Below are 25,649 nucleotides of genomic sequence, written 5' to 3'. Positions count from 1 at the left end.
TGTAGATCCACGGTCCTCTCCTGCTCTTGTAGATCCACGGTCCTCTCCTGCTCTTGTAGATCCACGGTCCTCTCCTGCTCTTGTAGATCCACGGTCCTCTCCTGCTCTTGTAGATCCACGGTCCTCTCCTGCTCTTGTAGATCCACGGTCCTCTCCTGCTCTTGTAGATCCACGGTCCTCTCCTGCTCTTGTAGATCCACGGTCCTCTCCTGCTCTTGTAGATCCACGGTCCTCTCCTGCTCTTGTAGATCCACGGTCCTCTCCTGCTCTTGTAGATCCACGGTCCTCTCCTGCTCTTGTAGATCCACGGTCCTCTCCTGCTCTTGTAGATCCACGGTCCTCTCCTGCTCTTGTAGATCCACGGTCCTCTCCTGCTCTTGTAGATCCACGGTCCTCTCCTGCTCTTGTAGATCCACGGTCCTCTCCTGCTCTTGTAGATCCACGGTCCTCTCCTGCTCTTGTAGATCCACGGTCCTCTCCTGCTCTTGTAGATCCACGGTCCTTTCCTGCTCTTGTAGATCCACGGTCCTTTCCTGCTCTTGTAGATCCACGGTCCTTTCCTGCTCTTGTAGATCCACGGTCCTTTCCTGCTCTTGTAGATCCACGGTCCTCTCGTGGTCCTGTAGATTCACGGTCCTCTCCTGGTCTTGTAGATCCACGGTCCTCTCCTGCTCTTGTAGATCCACGGTCCTCTCGTGCTCTTGTAGATCCACGGTCCTCTCGTGCTCTTGTAGATCCACGGTCCTCTCGTGGTCTTCTCAAGACACTTTCTGTTCTTGGTATTCTAGAGCCCTAGTCCTCTCCTTGTCTTTTAGCGTCTCGGTCCTTTCTAGGTATTCTAGAACCCCAGTCCCCTCCTAGACTTAGGTGGTCTACTTTTGGACTTTCGGAGAGGGTGGGTCACACATAAAGCTTTTGGATGAGTCGGTGGACACAGGCTTAGTTTCTATGGGCTCCAGAAGTGTAAACCCAGGCCTATAGATGTATATGAGACTTCTATAACTATTGGAAATTTGCCGTACCTTAATGAGAGATTGTACTTCTAGAAGAATGGCTCCCATGACGAACCATTGGTTGTAACAGAGAGTGATACGTGTGAGCGTCCGTGATCTATACATGTACAGAGGTTATACATTAAGTAGAAGCATCCCGTCCTCGTTTGGGTGATTTTCTTCCTTTAATCCATTAATGCAAACACTTAATGGGCTCGTTTCCTGTAGGAAGACTATGGGGAGAACATTACATTCTTGGATCTGTTCCTTCCCTTGTTAGCTGCCAGTTTTACCAGTCTAATACTGTAATCATTTGCAAATTTAAATGGCATAATTAGAGGCGGCACATGCTGGGTACATTTGTATCCGCTTATATGAGTACTTTTAATTATGCATGTTGACATAATGATTAAAAATAGATTTTCGCTCAGGCAGCATTGTTTGGTTTTACAGTTAAATCTGTTACCCGTGTCTGTCGTACCAGCTCGCTTTGTGATGTTAATTAAAACCTAAGAAAAGGACAGAAATTGGGTTATTGAATGGCACTTGTGAGCCGGCTTCATTAGCGAGTGAACATCTCATTACAGCACAACGCCAGCGAGGAGAGCACATCTCGTACGGGAAATCCGCGCTCTCCGTCCGGACTTCTATCCCTCGTTCCCATGCGGAGGCTCGCCGACGGTTATGGACGTCAGGGCTGTCTGGAGCGGGCGTCTGCAGTCTACGGCTCTACAACTGTCTTATAACTACAATTCCCAGCATGCCCTGGGAAACTGCATGCTGGGAGTTGTAGTTTTTAGTAATAGCTGGAGATCCGCTGGTTATTGTCCGCTGATTTAGGGGAACTCTGGAAAAGACTTTTTTTATGTGTCAACTATTCAGTCCTGGTACCATGTTTACTTGTATGACCCCAAACGCAAGAAATCGGACTTCACATTCTTGAATTGTGTTCTATTTCTATACTCTGATCTGTTTTTTTGAAAAGTTGAGTGACAACCAATATTGCCTCATTTAACGCCCTAAACAGGCAGCCTATTTTGGTACTTAACCCCTTCGGGCTGCGCCCCCCCCTTTTTTAATATATATTTTTACTCCCCACTTTTAAAAAATCACAAGTTTTCTTATTTTTCCAGTGACATATTGTGATGGTGTTCGCCCTAATAAAATGTTTTACTTCTTATCTTCTAATATACAGTGTTTCCTCCAAAATAAGACACTGTATTATATAAATTTTTGCCACAAAAGATGCACTAGGGCTTATTTTCGGGAGATGTCTTATTTTATTTACCTAGCAGGCTCGGTCCCGGCCCTCCCGCTGCTCTCCAGAACCCCGACATGGTTCCCGCATTCCTCCGCCGGCCACACAGGATCACTTCCTGGTTACGGGATTCATAAATCCCGCTTCCAAGAAGCGATGGCTTTGATTGGTTCTTTGAGCACTGCATTGATTGGCTGTCACAGCACTTGAAGAACCAATCACAGCCATTATGTCATGCAGGCGGGACTTATTAATTGGCTGAGCTGTGGCTCAGCCAGTTCATAAATCCCGCCTCCACGATGCAATGCCTGTGGTTGGTTCTTTGAGCATTGCTCAGCCATTCGATGAACCAATGTGATGGCTGTGATTGGCTGAGCAGTGCTTAAAGAACCAATCGCAGCTATCGCTTTGTGGAGACGGGATTTTAAATTTGCTGAGGCATGGCTCAGGAAGTAACCAGGAAGTGATCTTGTGCAGATGGCCAAAGACGGTGGGAACCGTGATGGAGCTCTGAAGAGCAGCAGGAAGGGTGTGGACCAAGCCTGCTAGGTAATGTATTCATATTTTCATTCATTATTTCATGTAATGTATCTAGGGCTTATTTTCAGGGTAGGATTATATTTCAAGCCTTACCGAAAATCCTGAAAAATCAGGCAAGGGCTTATTTTTTGGGAAACAGGGTAGTTTACATTTACTAACATTAGTTATTGGTTGAAGTTTCTATCATTAAACAATTAATAATCTTTTTTTATGTCTTTTTGGTTACGGCCGCAGTCCTGCTGTGATCATGTGGGCACGGCTTCTGTGCTCGTACAGTCACGATCCCCTAGATGTGCCTACAAACTATAAATAGTGGAATATATGTGGCTGAGTACCTAGAACTGACAGCCATCGGTAACTGCCATCATACCGCTCTCAAATCTGGCCACATGTCTAAACAGTCAGCTAGAGGGGGGACGTCTTCCCTTAACCCATGCAATTGGAGGGGGCCGATGGGCTAGCATGGAAGCCTAGAGCCTACTAAAAGCTTCCCAGGGCTACTCTACATACATGCCCATGGCAGGACTTGATAGACAATGTAAAAAAATCACTATATATTACAATACTGAAGTATTGCAGTATATAGAACAAGCGATCAAATGATCACAAGTTCAAGTCCCTGCAGGGACGAAATAAAGGAAAAGATTTAATAAAGTTTTTTTTAACAGTTAAAAAAAAATAAAAAAAATGTGAAGTTCAAATTTTTTTCCCATAATAAAGTAGACAATTAAAAAGCCCCACATATTTGGCATTGCCAAGAACGTAAAAATCTAAACTATTACAATATCACATTTATGCTGCACATTGATAAAAAGTGATGAAAATTAAGAGATAAACAATGAAAAGTGATTAAAAAAAATGAATGTTTCCCAAAATGGTACTAATAAAAACTACAGCTCACCCTGCAAAAAACGAGTCCTCATACGGCCCAATCAAAAAAAAAAAAAAAAAGATTACGGCGACGGAAAGAAACTTTTTTGTTTAAGAAAAAATATTATTGACCTTTTAAAAAATAGAAAAAAACATTGAACTATATAAACTTTGGTATCCCCGTCCTCGTGCTGACCCGTAGAAGAAAGTTCATGTCATGTTTACTGCCTGGTGAACGCTGTAAAAACGTAACCCACCAAAAATGGTGCAACTGCATTTTATTTTTCATTTCTCTCCAATTTAAAATTTTTGAAAAGCTTTTCTGTTCATCAAATTGTACCATAAAATACAATTCCTCCTGCCATAAACAAGCCCTCATACGGCTATGTCAATGAAACAATTAAAAAGTTGTGGTTCTTGGAAGGTGGGGGTGGGGGTTGGGGGAGAATGTAAATTAAAAAATTACTGGTCCTGAAGAAGCTAAAGGGTTTCTCTGCCTTGAACAATCTATTTTTTGTCAGAAGGGTCACCTAATAATAAGCTGATCACTGCCGCAGACATCTGTAATCTGTAGTGATTCCTGCAGCAAGTGTTCAGTTTCCCTACAGCACCTCCACAGGTGAAATGAAGTATTACACAGGTCCCACTGAAATCATCGGCTGCCCATCTGCTGCATGAATGTATCAAATTATCAGATCGTCCAGTGCAAAACACTCTTTGTAGCTGCTCTCTGTCCTGGGTAATCGTCGAGGGTCCTAAATAGGGGCGTCTGTTTACTCTGCATCTCCTAATTAAGTTTTTGACATTTGGTTTCCTACAACCTCAGTAATTGTATAATATTGACGCCGGATCTACATTCAGCACGTACGAACTAAAGCAGAACCAGGAGGGCCAGCAGAACTTCTCTCTGAAACGCGTGAACACATTCCGCAGCTCCAGCGTTGAGCAGGAACCGCAGCTCGTGTCTGTAAACACGTACTTACTTTGGCGCGCTCGCCGCTACCAATAAACATAAAACATGCCTGAATATACTGAGCTGTAAAGCTCCGGAAGCACAGAGTACGCCGTACGCTGCTCATATAGACGCCCAGCCGATGCCCATACATCACGGAACACTAAGGGAAGGATTTGGAATTGTGTAACCCCGGAGGAAGCGCCGCGCAATTCTGCTAAAACTGGAGAGTTGATTTCTATATTTTACTAGATCCTTGATGAATCCCACTTTTTCTTAAAACTGTTTTTTTCCCTTTCCCATCAGGCGGTATTCACAGGGGTGAAATTGGAGGAAATTTACGAAGCCCGGCATTTCTGTCGCCAGGCTTAGTACAATTTTCTCCGTTGCGCTAAATACATGACAATGACCGATCTCTTCAGGTATTACCAGAGTCCCGGTCTCCTTCATGTGCCTTCAGCTCCAAGCAGGTGCATCTCTGGTATAATTTACACCAGTTTTTGGCACAAATTGTACATAAATCTGTCAGTCCAGATGGCCACACCCACTCCTGATAAGCCCCACCCACTTAAAAAAGTCACAAACTTTTGTGCAAGTACCAGCTTGTGCAAACATTTCCACCTTTTTACACCCCAGACATCGAATTGAATGTTGATATTTACATGGGCATTTTTTTACTCGGTCAGACAGTCCAAGTAAAAGAAAGAAAAATGCAGCGTATCATATTTTTTCCGATTTTTCTGATGAAAAACTAAGAGAAGCGGGAAGTGCAGATTCTGTACAGTTATACATTTTTTACCATGTGAAAAACTGATGCAAAATGGATGGAAATTGTGCTTGAAAATCACAAAAACACAAGAAAAGTGCACAAATATCTGACCTTTTTTTACGGATTGCCATGTGAATGCGGCCTGAAGCCTCATGCAGACGAGCGGATGTGATCTCAGTCTGTGTAGTTGTATGCATGTGTGACAACAGGGCACCAGACAATGGTGGCCGCGTCTGCCATGGCATGTGGTTGCTATGGTTAGTGATAACGCATTGAAGCACTGAAGTGCTGCAATGTACCCTGTTTCCCTGAAAATAAGACGTGTCTTATATTAATTTTTGCTCCCAAATATGCGCTATGTCCTTTTTTCAGTGGGTGTCTTATTTCGCCGCGGCAAATCCGTCTGTGGCCGCTAATCCCTCAACTGGCCAGCTTTGTGGACGAAATTTCTCAGAATTCTCGTCCACATGGGACAGCAAATCTGAAGCCGGTGTTGTGGTGCGGGTTCACCGGCCACAGAAACAGAAAAGCGTGCAGCCAGGTCGCTTCAAAACAAGCGGCTGAGTGCCGTCGGTTTTGAAGCAGCGCTTTCCCAGCAGAAATCTCGCTGTTTATCGCTGTGGCCAAACTGCGAGATTTCCGCTGGAAATACGATCTGTGAGAACCCAGCCTTAAGAATCACACAGGTTCCCTGACTCACACACAGAGCCATAAAAAAATAAGGGCTGTAAAGTAACGTACCTGTCTGCAGACAGAAGTTCCTGTACCACTTGTAAGCAGGTATGGTATTACAGCTTCCGGCCACCAGGGGGAGCTCATCACAGCAGACATGTACAGCAGGAACAGAACGTACAGTATGGACTTTTCTAGCCAGCAAGGGGAGCTCACAACAGCACACTCGTACAGCACAGCAGGGACAGGATAACAGCAGACTGTCTGCAGATCTACCTATACATCTGGAGGTAGGAGACAACGGGGATGGCAGCAGGGGACAGGCCTCTTGACTTGCCTGCACACCTTACTATTGGGGGGGGTGCCTTATATTTGGGACTTATGCAAATTTCAAGGGGTGCCTTATTTTCAGGGGGTGCCTTATTTTTGGGGAAACATGGGTATTATCAGAGCAATATGATGTCGGGGAAACACGGTTATTATCAGAGGCATATGATGTCAGGTTCAAGTCCCCGACAGGGACATAAAAAATGTAAAGAAAAATTAATAAAGTAAAAAAAAAATCCACAAAACATTTTTTGCACACGTTCCCACGTTGAATCATCTCATCCATAACGGGCCGCACAATACATTGAATGCGCTCCGGCACGGCAAATACTATCCAAAAGAAAACTGAGCCAAAATGATTTTTTGGTTCATTTCACCTCAAAAGAAAAAACGCAATAAAAGTAAGCAAAAAAGTCTTATGTACCCCAAAATAGTACCAATAAAGACTACACCTCGTCCTGCAATAACGCCCCTCGCAGAGCTCCGTCCATGGAGGAATAAGGAGGTTAAGGGAATGCAGCGATGCGAAAAAAAAACTTTTATTGTACAAAACTGAAAAAAACTAAAAAAGTATATAATTGTGCTGCTGTTGTAGTCGGACCGACCCGCAGAAGAGGTTCATCGCGTCAAAATAAAAGGCTCGCACGAACGGGTCAGATTCCGCATGCGGGTGGCCTGTGACCCTGCGTTCTGCAGGTACCTGCACTGCTGATGACCGCGGCGGCTCGCTGCGCTCGTGTGCAGCACAGTTTGTTTCTTCTTCTTTCCTTGTTTGTGTTTCCCGCGCCGTGGCTTAGTGATGACACGGCTACCTGCACTGCTGATGACCGCGGTGGCTCGCAGGCACTTGTATGCGGCACAGTCTGTTTTTCCTTCTTTCCTTGTTTGTATTTCCCGCGCCGTGGCTTAGTGATGACACGGCTACCTGCAGCTCATACACAATGTTTGTTGCGTATGGGTTGTGGATCGGACGCCTCTGTTAACTTCAATGGAGGCCGTCCGCACGAATTTCATAGCAACATAGAGCAAGCTGCGATTTTTCTTCCATTTGCGCAATACACAAATAGTATCCGCAAATGGGAAGGGAAACGATAAACTACACGCCTTTCAATGCCCGCATTTCATCTTAGATTGTCTGTGCGGACGGCGAACGCGGAATACGCAATTCAAATCTGGCTGTGTGAGACCGGCCAAAAAGTTATGGCTTTTGAAAAGTGAAGATGAAAACCCCCGAAAGTTGTTGCATCCTTAGGACCACAAATGGCCGGTCACTAAGCGGTTGAGTCTTGTACGTGGATTTTTCCGCCATGCATGAAGCCAACTGTAGTGTCTACATCAGGCGCTCTATGATGGAGAGGTCCGTGCGGAGTGTGGCACATTATCAGCCCAGCGATGCGTCTTCTAGCACAGTGATCATGGCTATCAGCGGCCTGCAGAGTTCCGACCGCAGCTTTGGCTGTGAATAGAGTATATAGTAAAGGAATAACACGTTTTCTTTCCCTCCCTGATTTTGCAGATCAACCGCGCGCCGAGCTTCGGAACGGATCAGAAGATTGACTACGATGTCAAGAAAGGAGTTTTGCTAAACGCATTAAAACTGCTGAACATCAGGTAACGCGTTCCGTCCGGCCGCGTCTCTAATCGCTGCGTTCGAGGGGCTCGCTGGAGATGGCAGCACGTAGGAAACCACTTTCTCCCTCTCAGTTAATTGTTACCTAGAGAGGCCTGTTTAACCGCGACCGCCGCGCCGAGAGGCAGGACGCGGAATGAGCGCCGCGCCTGGAAGTCATAGTGTGTGCTTTTCAAAATGTCGTTACAATTCACAATATCTCACTCCGGTCATTCATGATGCACTTTAAAGAATGCTGACCGAAGATTCGCCGTGGAGCGCCATTTTTCTTATAATTACTCTCTGTATAGTGGTTGGAGCTCCATTTTGTTGATGCAGAGCTCCAAATCCCCTACATAGACATATCACTGAATGGAGAAGCAGCATTCATGCTTGGTGGCCTCCCATTCACTTGGGGTCCTTCAGGACCCCCGTTCTCGTGGGGGTGCAACCATTAATAGTTATCTCCATCCTGTGATAACTTTATAGGGCTTGTCTGGGACTTTTGGAGCTTTTACTAATCTACACTAAGGATAGGTCATCAATAGTTGATCAGTAGGGGTCCATCGCTCCGGATCCCCTCTAGTCAGTTTATTTCCAGGCTCTCTGTCAGTAAGGACAGCGCTGGAGCAGATAGCACAGGCCGTATTGCAACGGCTCGGGTGGGGACTACTGGCACAACTCCCATTGATTTCAATGTAATACCAATTTCTGTCACTGCAATAGAGACAGCGCTGTCTGCTTCCAGTCCTGTCCATACTGACAGTGAGCCTAACGATCAGCTGATGGAATGGGATCCCAAGAATTTGATATTGATGCCTGAGGGGCATAGAGGTATATAAAATAGAAGTCAAGTTTCGGATAGGATGATCTCTTCCCCCATGTATGGACAGGATGGACTAACAGGCTTCTTTTATAGCCTCTGGTTTCAGGACAAAATCGTGTCCCGGGATCGAGGGATTGGGGGTATATTGCCTGCCAGTTCCAGTCCCCGTTTTCAGCCGTCCAACATGGCCGTTACAATTTTCTGTCTAGCTAATGCATACCGTGCACAGCTCTCTGATTGGCCAGTGCTGATCATGTGAGCAGCTCTGGCCAATCAGAGAGTAAACATAGTCTACCAGTGTACTATGTGGATTAGGTAGTCTGAAGATTTCGGGTGCGTCAGAACCCCTCAACTCATGATCAATGGGAGTACCAGCGATCGGACCCCATTTATGATATAGTTATTCTCTATTCTATGGGTTGGGAATAACTTTAAGTTTTGCCAGAACCCATTTAAAGGGATGTGCGGCCATGTAATACACACTAGACTAAGTCCAGCAGAGACCCTATTTCTTAGCAGCTTTGGAGGTCCTAATGATGTTGATATGGAAAGGGGTGTCTGAGACAAGCCCTGGGCACCACTGTATACAGTACACACGTAGCGCACATATATACCGCACGCAGGTTTATAGATCTGATGATTGATTAATGTTATTTATTTCACAGCTTTTTCCTTAATACTGAAGACTGTAATGAGTTTCAGTGTCCCCCCTAATTCCTCATTGTTTTCTCCGCCATCCGTTAGTGAGATCCGTCTCGGTAATTGGCACATGGGGTAGTGATGGTTCATTAGCCCTTCGTTACACGGTATTACTTAGTATTCGCGTTCGCTCGGTGCGGGAGGAGAAGCCTCATCTGTTTGTTGTTTGCAGGTAATTTGTAAACCTGTTACAGTAACGCGCTAATTGTTTTATCCTTGGAAATAAACTCGCTGGAGACTTTCCCCCAGCAGGCGCCCTTCAGTAATAACGCTAGATGAGCGGCTGCTTTAATATTTCATTACAGAGATATCATTTGTCTTTATTTCTTTTTTTGCAGAGCAAGTGATAAAAAGAAAAACTTGGCCAAACAGAAAGCCGAAGCCCAGAAGAGGCTGTACGGTCAGGGATCCATGAAGAGGCTGTCACCGGGATCGTCTGACTGGGAGAAACAGCGCCACACGCTGGAGAGGAGGAAGGAGGAGCTGGTAAGTAGTTGGTGATGCCAGCAGAATTCTGCCTACATACAATGCACAGGGCAGATATCTGCGAGAGACTAGAGAGTCCCTAGGACTCTGCATCCTGTGTGCCGCCATTAGGTGCTCCATCCGGTGCTTTATGGGGTTATTGTTTCTGCCCTGATTTTAAGAGAGAATACTTTCATATGTACAGCGTCCAGTACAACATGCCACACACAGACCGCAACGGAAAAACACCATATGAAATTACAGGAACTGTATGAAGACATAAATTTTTATGGGCGTCATATCATGTCACCATGCATAGCTTGCAGAGATTCGTAGTAGGGTGATGACCGTTGGACCAGCATTCAACATTTCCACTGTGAGGCCCTAAAAGTGGTTCCCACCTTGTCCTGTAAGAGGCTCTCGGGAGCTCCTTGTGTGCAGTGACCTTTTCTTCAGCTTCTGTAGAGCTTGTTGACCACTAGACGCCTCTACGACACAGAGAAGAGATTTCACCCCGTTACCAGAGTCTGAGAGGAGCGCATTATTGGGATGTGAGAAACTGGATAGTCGTATGGATGAATTGACCCCCACCGGGCCCTTCTGACCAGATTATTAGGAGGGACTAGTGGATGTGTGAGGGCACACAAGGTGAGCGGACTCAGGACCCCCCAACAGACCACCAGTAGAGAGGAGCGTCTGACCAGACTGTTATGAGGGCACACAAGGTGACCGGGCTCAGGACGCCCCCTGACAGGCCACCAGTAGAGAGGAGCTTCTGACCAGACTGTTAGGAGATGTTGGGACCAGTGAATATGTGAGGGCACACAAGGTGACTGGGCTCAGGATGTCCCCTACAGACCACCAGTAGAGAGGAGCATCTGACCAAACTGTTAGGTGGGCACACAAGGTGACCGGACTCAGGACCCCCCAACAGACCACCAGTAGAGAGGAGCGTCTGACCAGACTGTTATGAGGGCACACAAGGTGACCGGGCTCAGGACGCCCCCTGACAGGCCACCAGTAGAGAGGAGCTTCTGACCGGACTGTTAGGAGATGTTGGGACCAGTGAATATGTGAGGGCACACAAGGTGACTGGGCTCCGGATGTCCCCTACAGACCACCAGTAGAGAGGAGCATCTGACCAAACTGTTAGGTGGGCACACAAGATGACCGGGCTCATGACGCACCCTACAGACCACCAGTAGAGAGGAGCGTCTGACCAGACTGTTAGGAGGGCACACAAGGTGACCAGGCTCAGGACGCCTCCTACAGACCACCAATAGAGAGGAGCGTCTGACCAGACTGTTAGGAGGTGTTGGAACCAGTGGATGTGTGGGGGGGCACAAGGTGACCGGGCTCAGGACCCTCCAGCAGACAACCAGTAGAGAGGAGCGTCTGACCAGACTGTTAGAAGGTGTTGGAACCACTTGATGAGGGCACATAAGGTGACCGGGCTTAGGACCCCCTACAGACCACCAGTAGAGAGGAGCATCTGATCATCTGACAAGCACCAGCAGCTCCAACTGTTTCCTTGTCTGCTCTCTGGAAACAGGTGGCGCCATTATTACACCCCTGTGCCTGTCTGAACCATTTCCAGGTGCTTGGCTGAATGCTATTTGGCCTCATGCCACCCATTACATGTACGGCCTCCCAGGGTACCAACTGTGGCAGTGCTGCCAATCTGTGCTTTAGGTAGGTGTACATTACTTTGTAGACAGGTTTCACACGATACAACTCCACAGTCATCAGTGGGAGTCTCAGTGGTGAGATCCCCACCAATCATAAAGTTACCCCCTATCTTGTGGGTAGGGGATAACTTTAGATTTTGGGATAACCCCTTTAACCCTATCAGTCAGGATCTGGTCTTCACTGTTGGTAACCCCAGAAATAGTCTTGGTATGGAGACAGCTGGCGTTGCGTTCTCAAAAAAAAAACATTTGGTTTCTAAATTGGCTCATTTTGTGTTTTTACAGAAAGAACGACTCGCTCAGGTCCGGAAGCAAATCTCCAAGGAGGAGTACGAGAACAGACACATGGGGAATTACAGGTAACGTGCGATGCTCATAATGCAGAATTTACACTGCGACTAAAGCCTAACCTGATTATAAATGTAATAACCAAACCTAAGAAGACCATCGTTAGGTAATAATAATCGTTATTTTTAGCGGCTCTGTACTGATTACTCCATCCATCATAACAGTTGTGGTCTCATTATCATTTGTCTCGGTAATTACTAATGAAGTACTTTGACTGTCGTGTTTAATCAGCCATGATGTAAGAGCATACACATAGCGCGATGCACATGGACGATAGTTATGACACTTCCACGTTCCCCTCTTTGGCCCATTAACAACCATTGACCTGATGGTGAAAGATATTCCCTTGCTGCTCAGATCAAAAGCAGTTTCTCTTGTCTATGGCCGCCTTTTGGGTTGTCCATTTTGAAGGGGCCTTCAAAAATAAGCTGAAGGCAGGCTGCTCCAAACCCCCAGTGATCAACTGTGGTCTGCAGGATCAAGTGTTCGATTTCCTAGCAGCGCCTCCACAGGGTAAATGAAGCATTACATGGTGCTAATTGAAATTGATACTTCATGTGAGGTTTGACACAATCGGCGCAGGTCCGTCTGGTCTTCACACAGTGAAATTCTGAATGTAGGGTGGATGAAGTACTGTACATGTATCCGTCGACCCCCCCCCATACAGTTTCATCATGGTGGGCAGCAAATCCTCCGTTCCCATGGGATGATGACCTCCAACCAGGATGATTTTTTTCAGCTACAGAAAAGATGCGATCCACTGATGAATGTTCATTCATCAGCTTGTTGGCCGATCCAGTGCAGCTTCATGCAGCCCTACGATCAGGCAAACGAACATCCTACAAACATTCTTGCACGATCATCAGGCCACGGAAACCCCGAGCGATCAATTGTGATTTGCAAGAAAACTTGACAGCAAGTGTTTAATTTCCTAGCAGCGCCACCACAGGGGAAATGAAGCATTACATGATGTCAATTACAATTGATGGGTCCTTTTACACTGATAGATGTCTTCCCAGTGACAAGTGCGATCAAGAAGATCGGCATTCATGTATTGGCCCTCAAACTGATAGATATAGAATGCATGGTGGACAATCAGTTGTGCGTACGATCGTTATGCCCCTCCCCCCCACACCCCATACCCCCCATACAGTTTTATCATTGCGGGCTGCACATAATCCATTCTTATTAGGTAATGAATTTCCTACAATTATGATTTTTTTCACATGCAGAAAAGTTGTGTTCGCTCATTCTTAGGCTGATTGGGTGCAGCTTCACACAGCCTGAGCAAACATCCTACGTTCTTCTACGATCATAGGGGCACTTAAAAGGTCCTTAACCCTCAGCAATCAACTGTGATTTGCAGGAAAGCCTGGCAGCAAGTGTTTAATTTCCCAGCAGCGCGACCACAAGAGAAATTAGGAATTACGTGATGCCAGTTGAAATTGATGCTTTGTCCGTGTGATGCAAGAATATACTGGATCCTCGAGAAGAGGAGATCTGCTTTGCAGTTACTTTTGGCACTGACTAACTGATGGAGGTGCAAATGAGAGACTCCCACTATTAACACCAAATTTGGCTATTTGAAAATGGGTTTTGTGAACCAGACAACCCCTTAAGGACTGTATAGGTAGTAAGAAGTCTTCAAGTAGCAAAACGTATGTATTTGAATGGTGGAGCCCAACTCTCTCCCACCCAGGGCCAGCAGAAGTCATGAGAGTTCAGTGTCGGCCATCACTGTCCCTTCGATTCCCATACCATTTCCAGATCTACTTTATGTTCTGCTCTCGATAAACTAAGAGCCATAAAAGATCATCATCTTGTCCTTCTTCTTCATTATCTTCTTCTTTCCTTCCCCAGAGGAGGAACAAGGTTGAAGGCAGACGTAGCATGGTGGTTAGCATTGTTGCCTTGCAGCGCTAGGGTATTGTTTTCCTCCTTTTTATCCTCCTTCTTTGAAGGAGGAAGAAGAAGGCAGAAGAAGCATGGAGGTTCAGTAGTTAGCACTATTGCTTTGCAACTTGTGGGTCCTAGGTTCCATTCTCTCAAAGGACAACATTTGCATAAAGTTTGTATTTCCTCCTCCTTCCTTCTTCCTCCTCCTTTTCATTCCTCTTTCTGTTTTTTCCTCCTCCCTCTTCTTCTTCCTGTTCTTCCTCCTCTCTCTGCTTCTTCCTCTTTTTCCTCCTCTTTCCTCTTCCTGTTCTCCCCCCCTCCCTCTTCTTCTTCCTTCCCAAACAGTGACTCAGTGGTTAGCACTGTTGCCTTGTAGTGCTGTGGTCCTATGTTCAAATCTGACCAAATGTTGTCCTTGGTTGGATTTGAACCTAGGAGACCAGGCCTCATTTGAAATATTTGAAAGATTTTAGTGGATCCTGCCGAAAAGAACCATTTGCACTTTAGCAAAGTTTGACGTGAAACAGGGTTCAACTGTTTCGGTTTGCTCAACACTATTCAGGACATGACTTCAGCCTCAAGAACATGTTGACTGTTCCATTTTATGTAGACTTGTTCTTGAAGACCACTGTTACACCCGACTGAGATTCCCGTCCATCCACTTTCCCAGGACGGCCTGATTTGATTGACTCTTGACTTTATTAAAGCAAGATGCATACTTTCCCAGAGCTCACGATACGTCCATCGTATGAAGGCCGGTGGGAATAGATTCCTGCGACTGCTTGACTGCATTTGGCACCTCCATCCAGCCTGAAGCCACAAGTATAAATTGATGAAGGCCCATGCCAAGCAAGTGTCCTAGTTTTCATATTATGACAAGCCCACACATAACCCTTTAGGCATCTTGTTGCTTCTCATTCGACGCACTATCAATGAGCGCATGTAACAAGTCTTCTCCATTAGCTTGAAGCAACGCAAGATGACATTTCCCAGTGTAAATTCGGGGGGCCGACACATTTATATAGTAGCTGCATCCAGCCTTACATCTCATCTGGGAGGCAGGGGTTAAACCCAAGATGGGGAAAAAAAGCTTTGGAATACATAATAAATACCATTAAATAAATACCAGCAGTGAAGTACAAAGATCATTAGGTTTGAGCAGAGAAACCTTGGCTCGGAGCTGGGCGCGAGACTGTCTGAACCTCTGCTTGGCCGAGGCCCAGAAGCTGGGAGCAGTAATTGAATCCAAGTGTGTCCTGTACGGAGAAGTAAGTGATTAGTCGAGTTGTTGGGGTTCACGCCTGGCCGGACAGTCTGGAAATAGGATGTCTGTCACAGCCAGACCTCAGCGAACCCGACATATTTATATTTATTTTGTACTAAGTATAATTAAGAAACGTCCCTCCCTCGTGGCGCGGCGGGAAAACACATTCTGCTCTCACGCTTTCCTGGCATAAAATCCCGCATGTGAGCTCATCGTCTCAAGTGGTTGTTTGTGTGTCAGCTGCGCGCTGCGGTAGAGTCTTACCATCGCCTCCTTCACTTCATCTTACATTCATGCAGAACCGGAGGAGAAAGGTAAAGAGGATCACGGAAGGGCGGAATGAAAGAAAACATTTATCAGCTGTTTATGGGCCAAAATTCTGTGCCGATTCACTTCTCCGTGTATCGTTGTAACGGTTGGCGCTCTGATTGATACATTGTTGCAAACACACTTAGATTTTTCCCTATCTTCTGTGCTGGACTTGTTTTTCTAGTTTTTGGATCTTGCTCCGCCTTGTGCCAGGTTAGTCCGTACATGACGTTTATTCATCGCTCACACTTCTCCTCACTGAACTGGCGTTTTTCTTCGTGCGCCAAATTCTGCCCTCCCATCAGCACGGTGCAATGGAAATCTGTATTTATTTGACCAGGAGATGTTTTTCTGCTCCTCAGTGATACAAGTTTTGCGCTCTTTTGCCCGCTAGAGTCGCCTTTCTGTTTCCCTTAAACACAATGGCGCTGGAACTGGTCGTCTGCTGTTATGGGCCATCCGTACTGAGGGACGGCGAGTTGTGCGTTCGGACACGTTAGTTGGAGCTCCAGCGTTGTATTCAGATGACTGTGCAGCCTGTTGGTCAGCACGATTCCTGACATCCTCCTCCGACCCCTTTCAGTGATGAGTTGTTTCCGCCAACAGAATCGCTTCTGGCTTGATGTTTTTCCTTGATCGCGCCATTCTCTAATAAAGGGTCAGGTGCTCTACTAAAGTGGCTTTAGTGGACTATGTAAACGTTTCGCTCCCCCCCCCCCCCCCCCCCGGAATTTACGCAGGGAAATGTCATCTTGTGTTGCCTCAAGCTAATAGAGAAGGCTTGTCACAAGCGCTCATTGATAGTGTATATTATGGATCTGATCAATACAGAAACATCAGAAAATCCTTTATTTAAGTGGAAACTTTTTGTTATTTTGCAATTGGTCATATTGGGGCAAATACATTACTTACCGATCCCTTCATTGGTGAGGGACTTGTTTTCATCCTCGGTGTCCAACATGACCTGCACTGTGACTAGTCGGATCCTCCATCAAACCAGAAGTTACAGTGTCTATTCCTTCTGGTCTATACAGACGACGCTGGAGGATTCAGCTGCTCACAGTTGAAGTCATGTGGGACACCAGGAACCGGGCTGGAGTGACTCTCAACAATAAAGGGATCAGTGAGTATGTTATATTCCCAATATGCGCTGTAGTTTGATTGCACCAGAAAAACACAACTATCGCTCAGTCGTTCAGTCTCTGCAACACGGAACGACTGTTATTCAACCTCTCACAGGAGCGTGGGGTTCGAACCACTCTGAACGATAATCATTCCGTGTGAATGGGCCTTAAGAAACAAGGGTCTGTGTATCACATTACTTAATTCCCTTAAAACGCAGGGGTGTATGCCCTTGGGATCCAGTGATTTCCTCTTGGGTTAGACTGGTGACATTTATTGGAGAGTTTACTCTATCACTCTGTATCTCATCTGACATTTTATTTTTCTCTGTGAATACAGTGGAGAAGAAAACTATTTAATATATTTGCTTTCTCCTCATCACCTTCTACATTTTCTCCTACATTATTCATTTGAGGGCCAACACTTTGAGTATTAATCTTTTTCCTATTTATATAATTAAATAATAGTTTAGGGCTAGTTTTACTCTCTTTAGCAATACGTCTTTGTCTCCATCTCTGCTGTTTTAATCTGAGTTTTACATGATTTCTTTTTTTCCTTAAAAGGGTTTTGTTATTAGAAAAAAAAATTAATACTTACCCATTCCTCCCCAGTCAGTCTTCTTACTGCATCCTCTCCTGCCCAATCTTCTCCTGGCTCCTGCAGTCCCCCGGGTCACCTCACCGCAAGCCGGCTGGATCCTCTTCTTCCTGTTTTGCAGCGCCCAGTCTCAGCAGTCTTCCGGCAGGTCAGTGTACGTTACATTACTAGTGAGGTAGCGTTCACTGCCTAGCATGGAATGCCGATCAGTGATCCTTTAGTGAATCTTGCACTGAGCAGGGGGTTGGACCAGATGACCGTGGAGGTCCCTTCCAACTCTACCAGTCTAGGATTCCATCACCGAGACTGCACATGCGCGCTGTCTCGCCGCGAGTGTTCATATACTATCGTCACGAGACAGTGAGCATGTGCAGTCTCGGCAATAGCTCAGCATTCCCTGCTAGGCAGTGAACGAACGCTACTCCACTAGTGAGGTAACGTACACTGACCTGCAGGAAGCAGAGAATGGACGCTTCGTCACCGGAAGAAGAAGAAGAATCGGCCGGCTGGAGATGAGGTGACCTGGGGGACTGTAGGAGTCTAAAGTTCAGTATTTTCATAGCTCCCCCTATAAAACTCTCAGTTGTTATTGATTGTGGCATGTAAGAGGTTTAACTGCCAGAATCTGAGGTTCCTTCATTCCTGGCTGTTAGAGCAGGAACCTGGCTGTCATTAATCAGACAAGATGTCTGTGCAGGCTTAAAGCTCATTACTGAGGTCCGTAAAAAGGCGTATTTTGGTTACTAAGGGTTAAAGAGTATAGGGGAGTTTAATAGGTGAAAATATAGTGACAGGTTCCCTTTAATTGCCTTCTAATGAAAAACTTTGTAAAAAGAGGGCAGCCCCTTTAACCATCTCTTATCGCTGAACAATCCCATTTGGCTTAGCTGAGTGAGTTCGGTTTTGGAGGGAAATAAGTCGCTCTCGGACGCAGTATGAAGTAAAAAAAAGGCGTGTCTAAGAAGAAAATGAAACATTGTAATAAAATGCTCAAAAACAGAAATATCCTTAAAAGAAAGTGCTGTCAAAGTCGCATGATGGTGGAAATCTTTTTGTAAAGGGTTAAAATAGTAATTCAACGTTGCAGCAGAAAGGGAACCTTCCGATCCCATCCGTGACAAGGCAGGCCAGCTAGTGCGCGGCGTAACACTAGATAAAACATGATTAGGATTTTGAGCTGAAACATTTTCCAATTAGCCACCTAGAAGCAAATAACTTCCCATCGCTGCAGTGAGGGACGGTTAATAGACTGCCGGGGGCTATGTGCTTTTACGTCATTAGACTTACACGCACCGTTCTCTAATAGCGCCGATGCAGCCATCTTGCCTCTGTACTTCCCACACTCGCCTGTCTGATTGAAATTAGTTTTGTGCCAATGCCCCCACCTTGAATGTAAATGAACGGCAATTTCCTCTTAATTTCTCGTTAATGTTCCTCAGCTTTTTTCTGATTGAAAGTTATCAGGGCGAAATATTACAGAGCGCGCCACGACGGAGAGAGCGCGACTTCCATTACAACCTGTATGGATGACGTTAATATCATTACCCCGTCATACGTACTACCGTCCTTGTCCTTGATGGAGGAAGGTGTTTTGGTAATTTTGTATGTCTTTGACTTTTTGTACTTTTTTCTCTCTCACCGCTCACTATTGGTCGTAGAGTCGTCTTCGTCGGTGGCAGGAGTTGTGGGATCACCCAGGGCCGGCTTACGATGCCTGAACCCGCTGTGTAGGGCAGAACAATCAGCCATCCTTGCTGTCTAAGGCCTCCTCCCATGGGCTACAAAAACACACACAAGCTAGCTGCGCCCAAAAAAATCACAGCTAGCGCTGCAGAAAATCGTGTAACTGGATGATTTCTCGTTATCAAGTCCTGAGCTTTAATTAGCCGTGAACTTACCCATTCATACGATTGGGGGTTGCGTGTTTTAGTAAAAAAGTGCCGCAGCTCCAGGAGGAGAGAGAAAGAGATGAAGGAAAGCCCCGGGTGAACTCCCTTCTCTGCGGAGCTTCCCTTCACCTTAGCAGGGCGCAAATGCTGGGGTTCCCTTGCACGGGGCTGAAGGAATTCTTCTACAGAGAGGAGAGAGGGGGGAATTCCTTCTTCTTCCCTGCAGGGGAACTCCTCTCTTCCTGCTATTGAGGAATTCCTTCTTCTCCCCTGCAGGGAAACTCCTCTCTCCCTGCTACGAGGGAATTCCTTTTTCTCCCCTGCAGGGGAAATTCTCTCTCTCTCTCTCTCTCTCTGCTACGGGGGAATTCCTTCTTCTCCCCTGCAGGGGAACCCCTCTCTTCCTGCTATGGAGGAATTCCTTCTTCTCCCTGCTAAGAGGGAATTCCTTTTTCTCCCCTGCAGGGCAACTCCTCTCTCTCTGCTACAGGGGAATTCCTTCTTCCCTGCACGGAAACCCCAGCATCTACGCTGCTGTAGAATTAATCACCTCTTTGCCGGCCGCCTCACATAGTTTCTCATAGGAGTATATGGAGGCTTCGGCGATTTTCTGCAATAAGATTGGTCAAGACCTATTTATTTGCCCACGTGCAGTTAGCATTTGTCTCTCTTTCTGTCACTCTGCAATCAGTGCAATCAGTTATTCAAAAAAAAGAAAGAACTTTATTGATCTATGTAGCCAATTCAGGCAACGTTTTGGCCACACATCGGCCTTTATCAAGCCATCTGACCAGGCAAAGAGTCCATGCTGACTCTTTGCCTGGTCAGATGGCTTGATAAAGGCCGATGTGTGGCCGAAACGTTGCCTGAATTGGCTACATGGATCAATAAAGTTCTTTCTTTTTTTTTGAATAACTGATTGCACTCATATATGCTGCCACACATACATATTCTGGATGACATCTAGGTTGCTAGTTCACAACCTTTTGTAGCTATTGCATTCCTTGTACTGAGGAGGTTCCTCCCTGATGGGAGTTTTTTTTGTAATCAGTGAGTGCTGCGGGCTTCTAGTATTTCGGTTATCTTTCTGTCCCTCTGTCTCTCTCTTTTCTCTTTCTGTCTCTTTCACTCTATCACTTTTTTTCTCTTTTTCTCCCTCTTTTTTTTTCTTTCCATCTTTCTATATATTTCTCTACTTCTCTTTCTGTCTTTTTCTCTCTTTCCCTCTCTCGTATCTTTCCCCCTTTCTCTCTCTTATTCCTATCTCTCTGATCTCTTTCCCTCTCTCTTTCTCTTATCTCTTTCCCTCTCTCTTTCATCTTATCTCTTTCCCTCTCTCTTTCATCTTATCTCTTTCCCTCTCTCTTTCATCTTATCTCTTTCCCTCTCTCTTTCATCTTATCTCTTTCCCTCTCTCTTTCATCTTATCTCTTTCCCTCTCTCTTTCATCTTATCTCTTTCCCTTTCTCTTACCTCTTTCCCTCTCTCTTTCTCTTATCTCTTTCCCTTTCTCTTACCTCTTTCCCTCTCTCTTTCTCTTACCTCTTTCCCTCTCTCTTTCTCTTACCTCTTTCCCTCTCTCTTTCTCTTACCTCTTTCCCTCTCTCTTTCTCTTACCTCTTTCCCTCTCTCTTTCTCTTACCTCTTTCCCTCTCTCTTTCTCTTACCTCTTTCCCTCTCTCTTTCTCTTACCTCTTTCCCTCTCTCTTTCATCTTACCTCTTTCCCTCTCTCTTTCATCTTACCTCTTTCCCTCTCTCTTTCATCTTACCTCTTTCCCTCTCTCTTTCATCTTACCTCTTTCCCTCTCTCTTTCATCTTACCTCTTTCCCTCTCTCTTTCATCTTACCTCTTTCCCTCTCTCTTTCATCTTACCTCTTTCCCTCTCTCTTTCATCTTACCTCTTTCCCTCTCTCTTTCATCTTACCTCTTTCCCTCTCTCTTTCATCTTACCTCTTTCCCTCTCTCTTTCATCTTACCTCTTTCCCTCTCTCTTTCATCTTACCTCTTTCCCTCTCTCTTTCATCTTACCTCTTTCCCTCTCTCTTTCATCTTACCTCTTTCCCTCTCTCTTTCATCTTACCTCTTTCCCTCTCTCTTTCATCTTACCTCTTTCCCTCTCTCTTTCATCTTACCTCTTTCCCTCTCTCTTTCATCTTACCTCTTTCCCTCTCTCTTTCATCTTACCTCTTTCCCTCTCTCTTTCATCTTACCTCTTTCCCTCTCTCTTTCATCTTACCTCTTTCCCTCTCTCTCTTTCATCTTACCTCTTTCCCTCTCTCTCTTTCATCTTACCTCTTTCCCTCTCTCTCTTTCATCTTACCTCTTTCCCTCTCTCTCTTTCATCTTACCTCTTTCCCTCTCTCTCTTTCATCTTACCTCTTTCCCTCTCTCTCTTTCATCTTACCTCTTTCCCTCTCTCTCTTTCATCTTACCTCTTTCCCTCTCTCTCTTTCATCTTACCTCTTTCCCTCTCTCTCTTTCATCTTACCTCTTTCCCTCTCTCTCTTTCATCTTACCTCTTTCCCTCTCTCTCTTTCATCTTACCTCTTTCCCTCTCTCTCTTTCATCTTACCTCTTTCCCTCTCTCTCTTTCATCTTACCTCTTTCCCTCTCTCTCTTTCATCTTACCTCTTTCCCTCTCTCTCTTTCATCTTACCTCTTTCCCTCTCTCTCTTTCATCTTACCTCTTTCCCTCTCTCTCTCTCTCTTTCCCTCTCTCTCTCTCTCTCTTTCCCTCTCTCTCTCTCTCTTATCTCTTTCCCTCTCTCTCTCTTATCTCTTTCCCTCTCTCTCTCTCTTATCTCTTTCCCTCTCTCTCTCTCTTATCTCTTTCCCTCGCTCACTCTCTTATCTCTTTCCCTCGCTCACTCTCTTATCTCTTTCCCTCGCTCACTCTCTCTTATCTCTTTCCCTCGCTCACTCTCTCTTATCTCTTTCCCTCGCTCACTCTCTCTTATCTCTTTCCCTCGCTCACTCTCATCTTATCTCTTTCCCTCGCTCACTTTCATCTTATCTCTTTCCCTCTCTTTCCCCCTCTCTCTCATCTCTCTCACTCACATTTTGCCAACTAAACACATTTTCACCATTCAGGATTCGGAGTCGGAAAGTTGATTTGTTTTGCAAAACTCGCTGCCTTAAAAACCGAGGCCATAAACTCAGTGAGTGATCATCGGTCCCGACTGATGAGCCTAATGTAAAGCGCGGCGCTCCTGCCGATGCTCTGTCATATTAAAATCCCATTCTTGTTTGCTCTTTATTCGTGTCTCAGGCATTTGCGCACTTTCCCCAGCATCACACATTCTGTAGAGTCAGTGAAAACTTTTCCTTATAGATTCTGGTAAATAAGATATAAGGCTCCACCGTCTCCCCGGCGGTTCACCTGCGCCGCTTTGCATAGCAGATTGGTTGATTTTTTTTATTCCACCAGTACATATTTCTTCTAATAATCCCGATTGTTTTGTTCTCAGCACAACCGAAATCTAATGTGTGTTTTTTCTGCTCCTCTCTCAGGCGTATCTACCCACCGGAGGATAAACTGCTGCTGGAGAGATACGAGGGTCTTCTCGGCACCGCCTTCCAGACATTCCTCGCCGGCAGAGCGGCCTCCCTCCAGCGAGAGATGAATAATCCTCTGAAGAGGATGAAGGTGCGGTGTATTATCTGCGCTGCGCGTGTCCTCGCCGCGTCCTCCGCAGCTCTCACGCCCGTCACACAGTGCACCCTGCAAACTTGGATACAATTAAACTGTTATTCAATTAATTCTAGTGGTCTAGTGGCGGGGATCCGTCCTCGGGAGGGTCTGAGCGAGTAAATAAGATAATTGGGAAGAAACGGAGCGCCGTGTGACAGATATGGAGAAGATGGCTGATTAGTGTCACATTCACCGTAGTCGCTCAGACTTTACTGTCAGTTTAGTGCAACAGAAAATGAAAGTGCAGCGTCGGGCCGCGCTGGCGCCGGGCGGGCAGATGGATCCCAAGTCGAGCAGGTTCGTTTCAAAAGACTTTATTGAGAAGGACAACACGTTTTGGAGCCAGAGTGGCACCTTCCTCAGGCCAGTTACAATGTGGCGGCTCTAGATGTAGCGAGTGATGTCATCTGGTCACCTGATCACTCAGAGAAACCAAGAGGCGAAATGCAAACAATACAAACAAGCTCAAACCCTAAAATACATCACTTGGTACATACAAACAAAGAATGAATTAGATTCAAAAGATTTAAAAATGTATTTGCATATGCAAATTAGATTGGCTCTTTTGTCATGCCAGTTTTTTTGCATATTTTTAAGTACCAAGTGATGTATTTTAGTGTATGAGCTCGTTTGTATTGTTTGTGTTTTGCCTCTTGGTCCCTATGAGTGGTCGGGTGACCTGATGACGTCACTCGCTACATCTAGAGCCGCAACTTTGTAACTGGCCTGAGGAAGGTGCCATTCTGGCTACAAAATGCGTTGTCCTACTATAAAGTCTTTTAGGATTAACCTTCTCGCCCCGGGATCCATCTGCCCGCTCAGCGTCAGAGCGCCCCGACCCGCCACTCTTCATTCTCTTCTGCATGTCTATGGAGGAGGCAGCGGCTGTGGCGCGGATCAGTGTGTTGTACTGTCTGTGCAACCACATCAGGTCAGAACCCCATGTTGGACTTATTACTTCTCACACCCTCTACACGGAGCGCTTGGTTTACTGCAAATACCAGTTAATAATCGTGCTAATTATCATAACTAGCCCTTATTTGTATGGTGCCGGCATATTCCGCAGCGGTTTATATCCACGAGGGGTTGGTGGGGGGGATTAGTATAAACAATTGGAAATCATAAAGCTATTGAGATGAAAGCAGAAAAGACCGCAGGAGGCAACTTACAAGTCTAGATTTTTAGTTTGGTTCTAAATTCCTTATCGGGGCTTCTTCTTAGATCTTAGGAAATAAACAGATGTGTTGATGGATCGCATTCATTTCCATACTTGCCAACAGTCCTTAATGTGGCGGAACAGTCCTGAGAAGCGGACAACAAAAAGGATGGGGTTTATGTAAACCCTCCCCAGAGTGGGCATTTTGGGGGCCTTCCTGGTGTGGAGCATAAATGTCCCAATTTGGGTATTCTAAAGGTTGGTAAGAATGTTTCTAAGTGTCTAAGAGAAACAGAAAGGCGAGACTCCAGAGGACAAAAGAGCGCAAAACTTGTATCACTGAGCAGCGGAAAAACATCTCCTGGTCAGATGGATCCAGATCTCTGTTGCTGATGGGAGGGCAGAATTTGGCGCAAGCAGCATGAATCGATGACCCCTTCCTGTCAGGTGATCAGAACATGTCAGCACCGCCATCTAATCTGCGGCAACTACAAGAAGCTTCCTGTCTGCAGGGGCCGATATTCCTGCAGAACCATTTAATCACCTTGTGGAATCTACACCACAACAGATTGCTGCGGGTCTGAAGACCAAAGGAGCCCAACGCGCTTCTAGATGGGGGTCTCTAATGAAGCGGACGTGCAGTGTATGAGCTCTGCCTGTATTTGTGTTTTCAGAGGACCATTTGGATCTTGCAAAAACTCAAACCTTTTATTTAAAAGAAGTCTAAATCTCCCGGTTTCCATCAGGGACATCTCGCTTCTTGTTTTCATCTCCCCATATGGTGATGTGTTGGGGGGGGGGGGGGATACCGCTAGGACCCCAATAATCCTCTGCGGTTCCTGCTTGATAAATCTACATTGTATCACACGTCACTCCGTGAAGTCAACCGTTGACCTCATAGTTCATTAACTTATTCCTTCGCTAGGACTCGTTGGGAGGATTTTGTGGCCTCAGCAAATGTCCGGTGCCGTGGAATAGGAGCTGATGCTGCAAAAATAGCGCCGCACCTAACAAATCAAGTCTTGCAGAAAATTCTGTCAATAGATTTTAAACTTCCAGCTTTTGACTGATTTCACGAGCCGGTGACCGGCGTTCAGGCCAATTACTCCGCCGCCTTCCATGAAAACCCTCATCTGCCTTAAATTCTTAAGAATGGCGGGAGATCGGCGCCAAGAAAGTCTGTAGCACATCATTTTTCCAATTTTAGTTCAAGTCAATTTAACATACAGACTTGCCATAATTTCGGTAAATCTATCACGGAACGCGGGGGCTTCTCGCCAATTTATTAAGAAATTGTTTTAGGAGATAAAGGGTTGTAAAGCATCTCCGTGGTGAGGGGGAAGCTTTCTTAAAGGCGTCTTCCTAGGTGTTCAGGCTCTTGCACAAGTTCTAGAGTTCCTGCATGAACCCACCATCTGTGTGTATGGGAATGCTTTGCATGTGGGCTGTCATAGCCGTCTCTTCAGTGTATACTGATCCAAGTAGGTTGACCTGTGGAGTCCCAGGCACAGAGAGAGGAGAAGACAGAGCAGCGAATGGTCAGCGTAGTCGCTAGGTGGTCACCCACCAGCACACTTTAAAGCGATCCTCCAATCTCCGATCAACAAAGATGGCCAATCTGCTTCTCTGATAGCTCTGCTAGCCCCGCACAGAAATAGAGCATGCCGCGATTTATTTGCTGCGCGGGATTTCGCGCAGACAAACTGCG

The 25,649-nt window shown here is 45.9% G+C and overlaps 1 protein-coding gene across 1 annotated transcript in view; it reads left to right on the top strand.

Annotated features, from left to right (window-relative positions):
• The window catches only part of TTLL7 (tubulin tyrosine ligase like 7), a 152,641-nt gene that overhangs the window by 43,176 nt on the left and 83,816 nt on the right, over positions 1 to 25,649 (top strand). Inside the window, exons 10-13 of the mRNA XM_066597848.1 lie at positions 7,897 to 7,991; positions 9,853 to 10,000; positions 11,953 to 12,026; positions 22,605 to 22,740. Of these exons, the coding sequence (XP_066453945.1) occupies positions 7,897 to 7,991; positions 9,853 to 10,000; positions 11,953 to 12,026; positions 22,605 to 22,740 (453 nt within the window). The remainder of the gene's footprint in view (positions 1 to 7,896; positions 7,992 to 9,852; positions 10,001 to 11,952; positions 12,027 to 22,604; positions 22,741 to 25,649) is intronic.

Source organism: Eleutherodactylus coqui, chromosome 3, assembly GCF_035609145.1.
Source record: "Eleutherodactylus coqui strain aEleCoq1 chromosome 3, aEleCoq1.hap1, whole genome shotgun sequence".
NCBI classification, from domain to species: Eukaryota; Metazoa; Chordata; class Amphibia; order Anura; family Eleutherodactylidae; genus Eleutherodactylus; species Eleutherodactylus coqui.
This window is presented reverse-complemented; position numbering and strand designations above follow the sequence as displayed.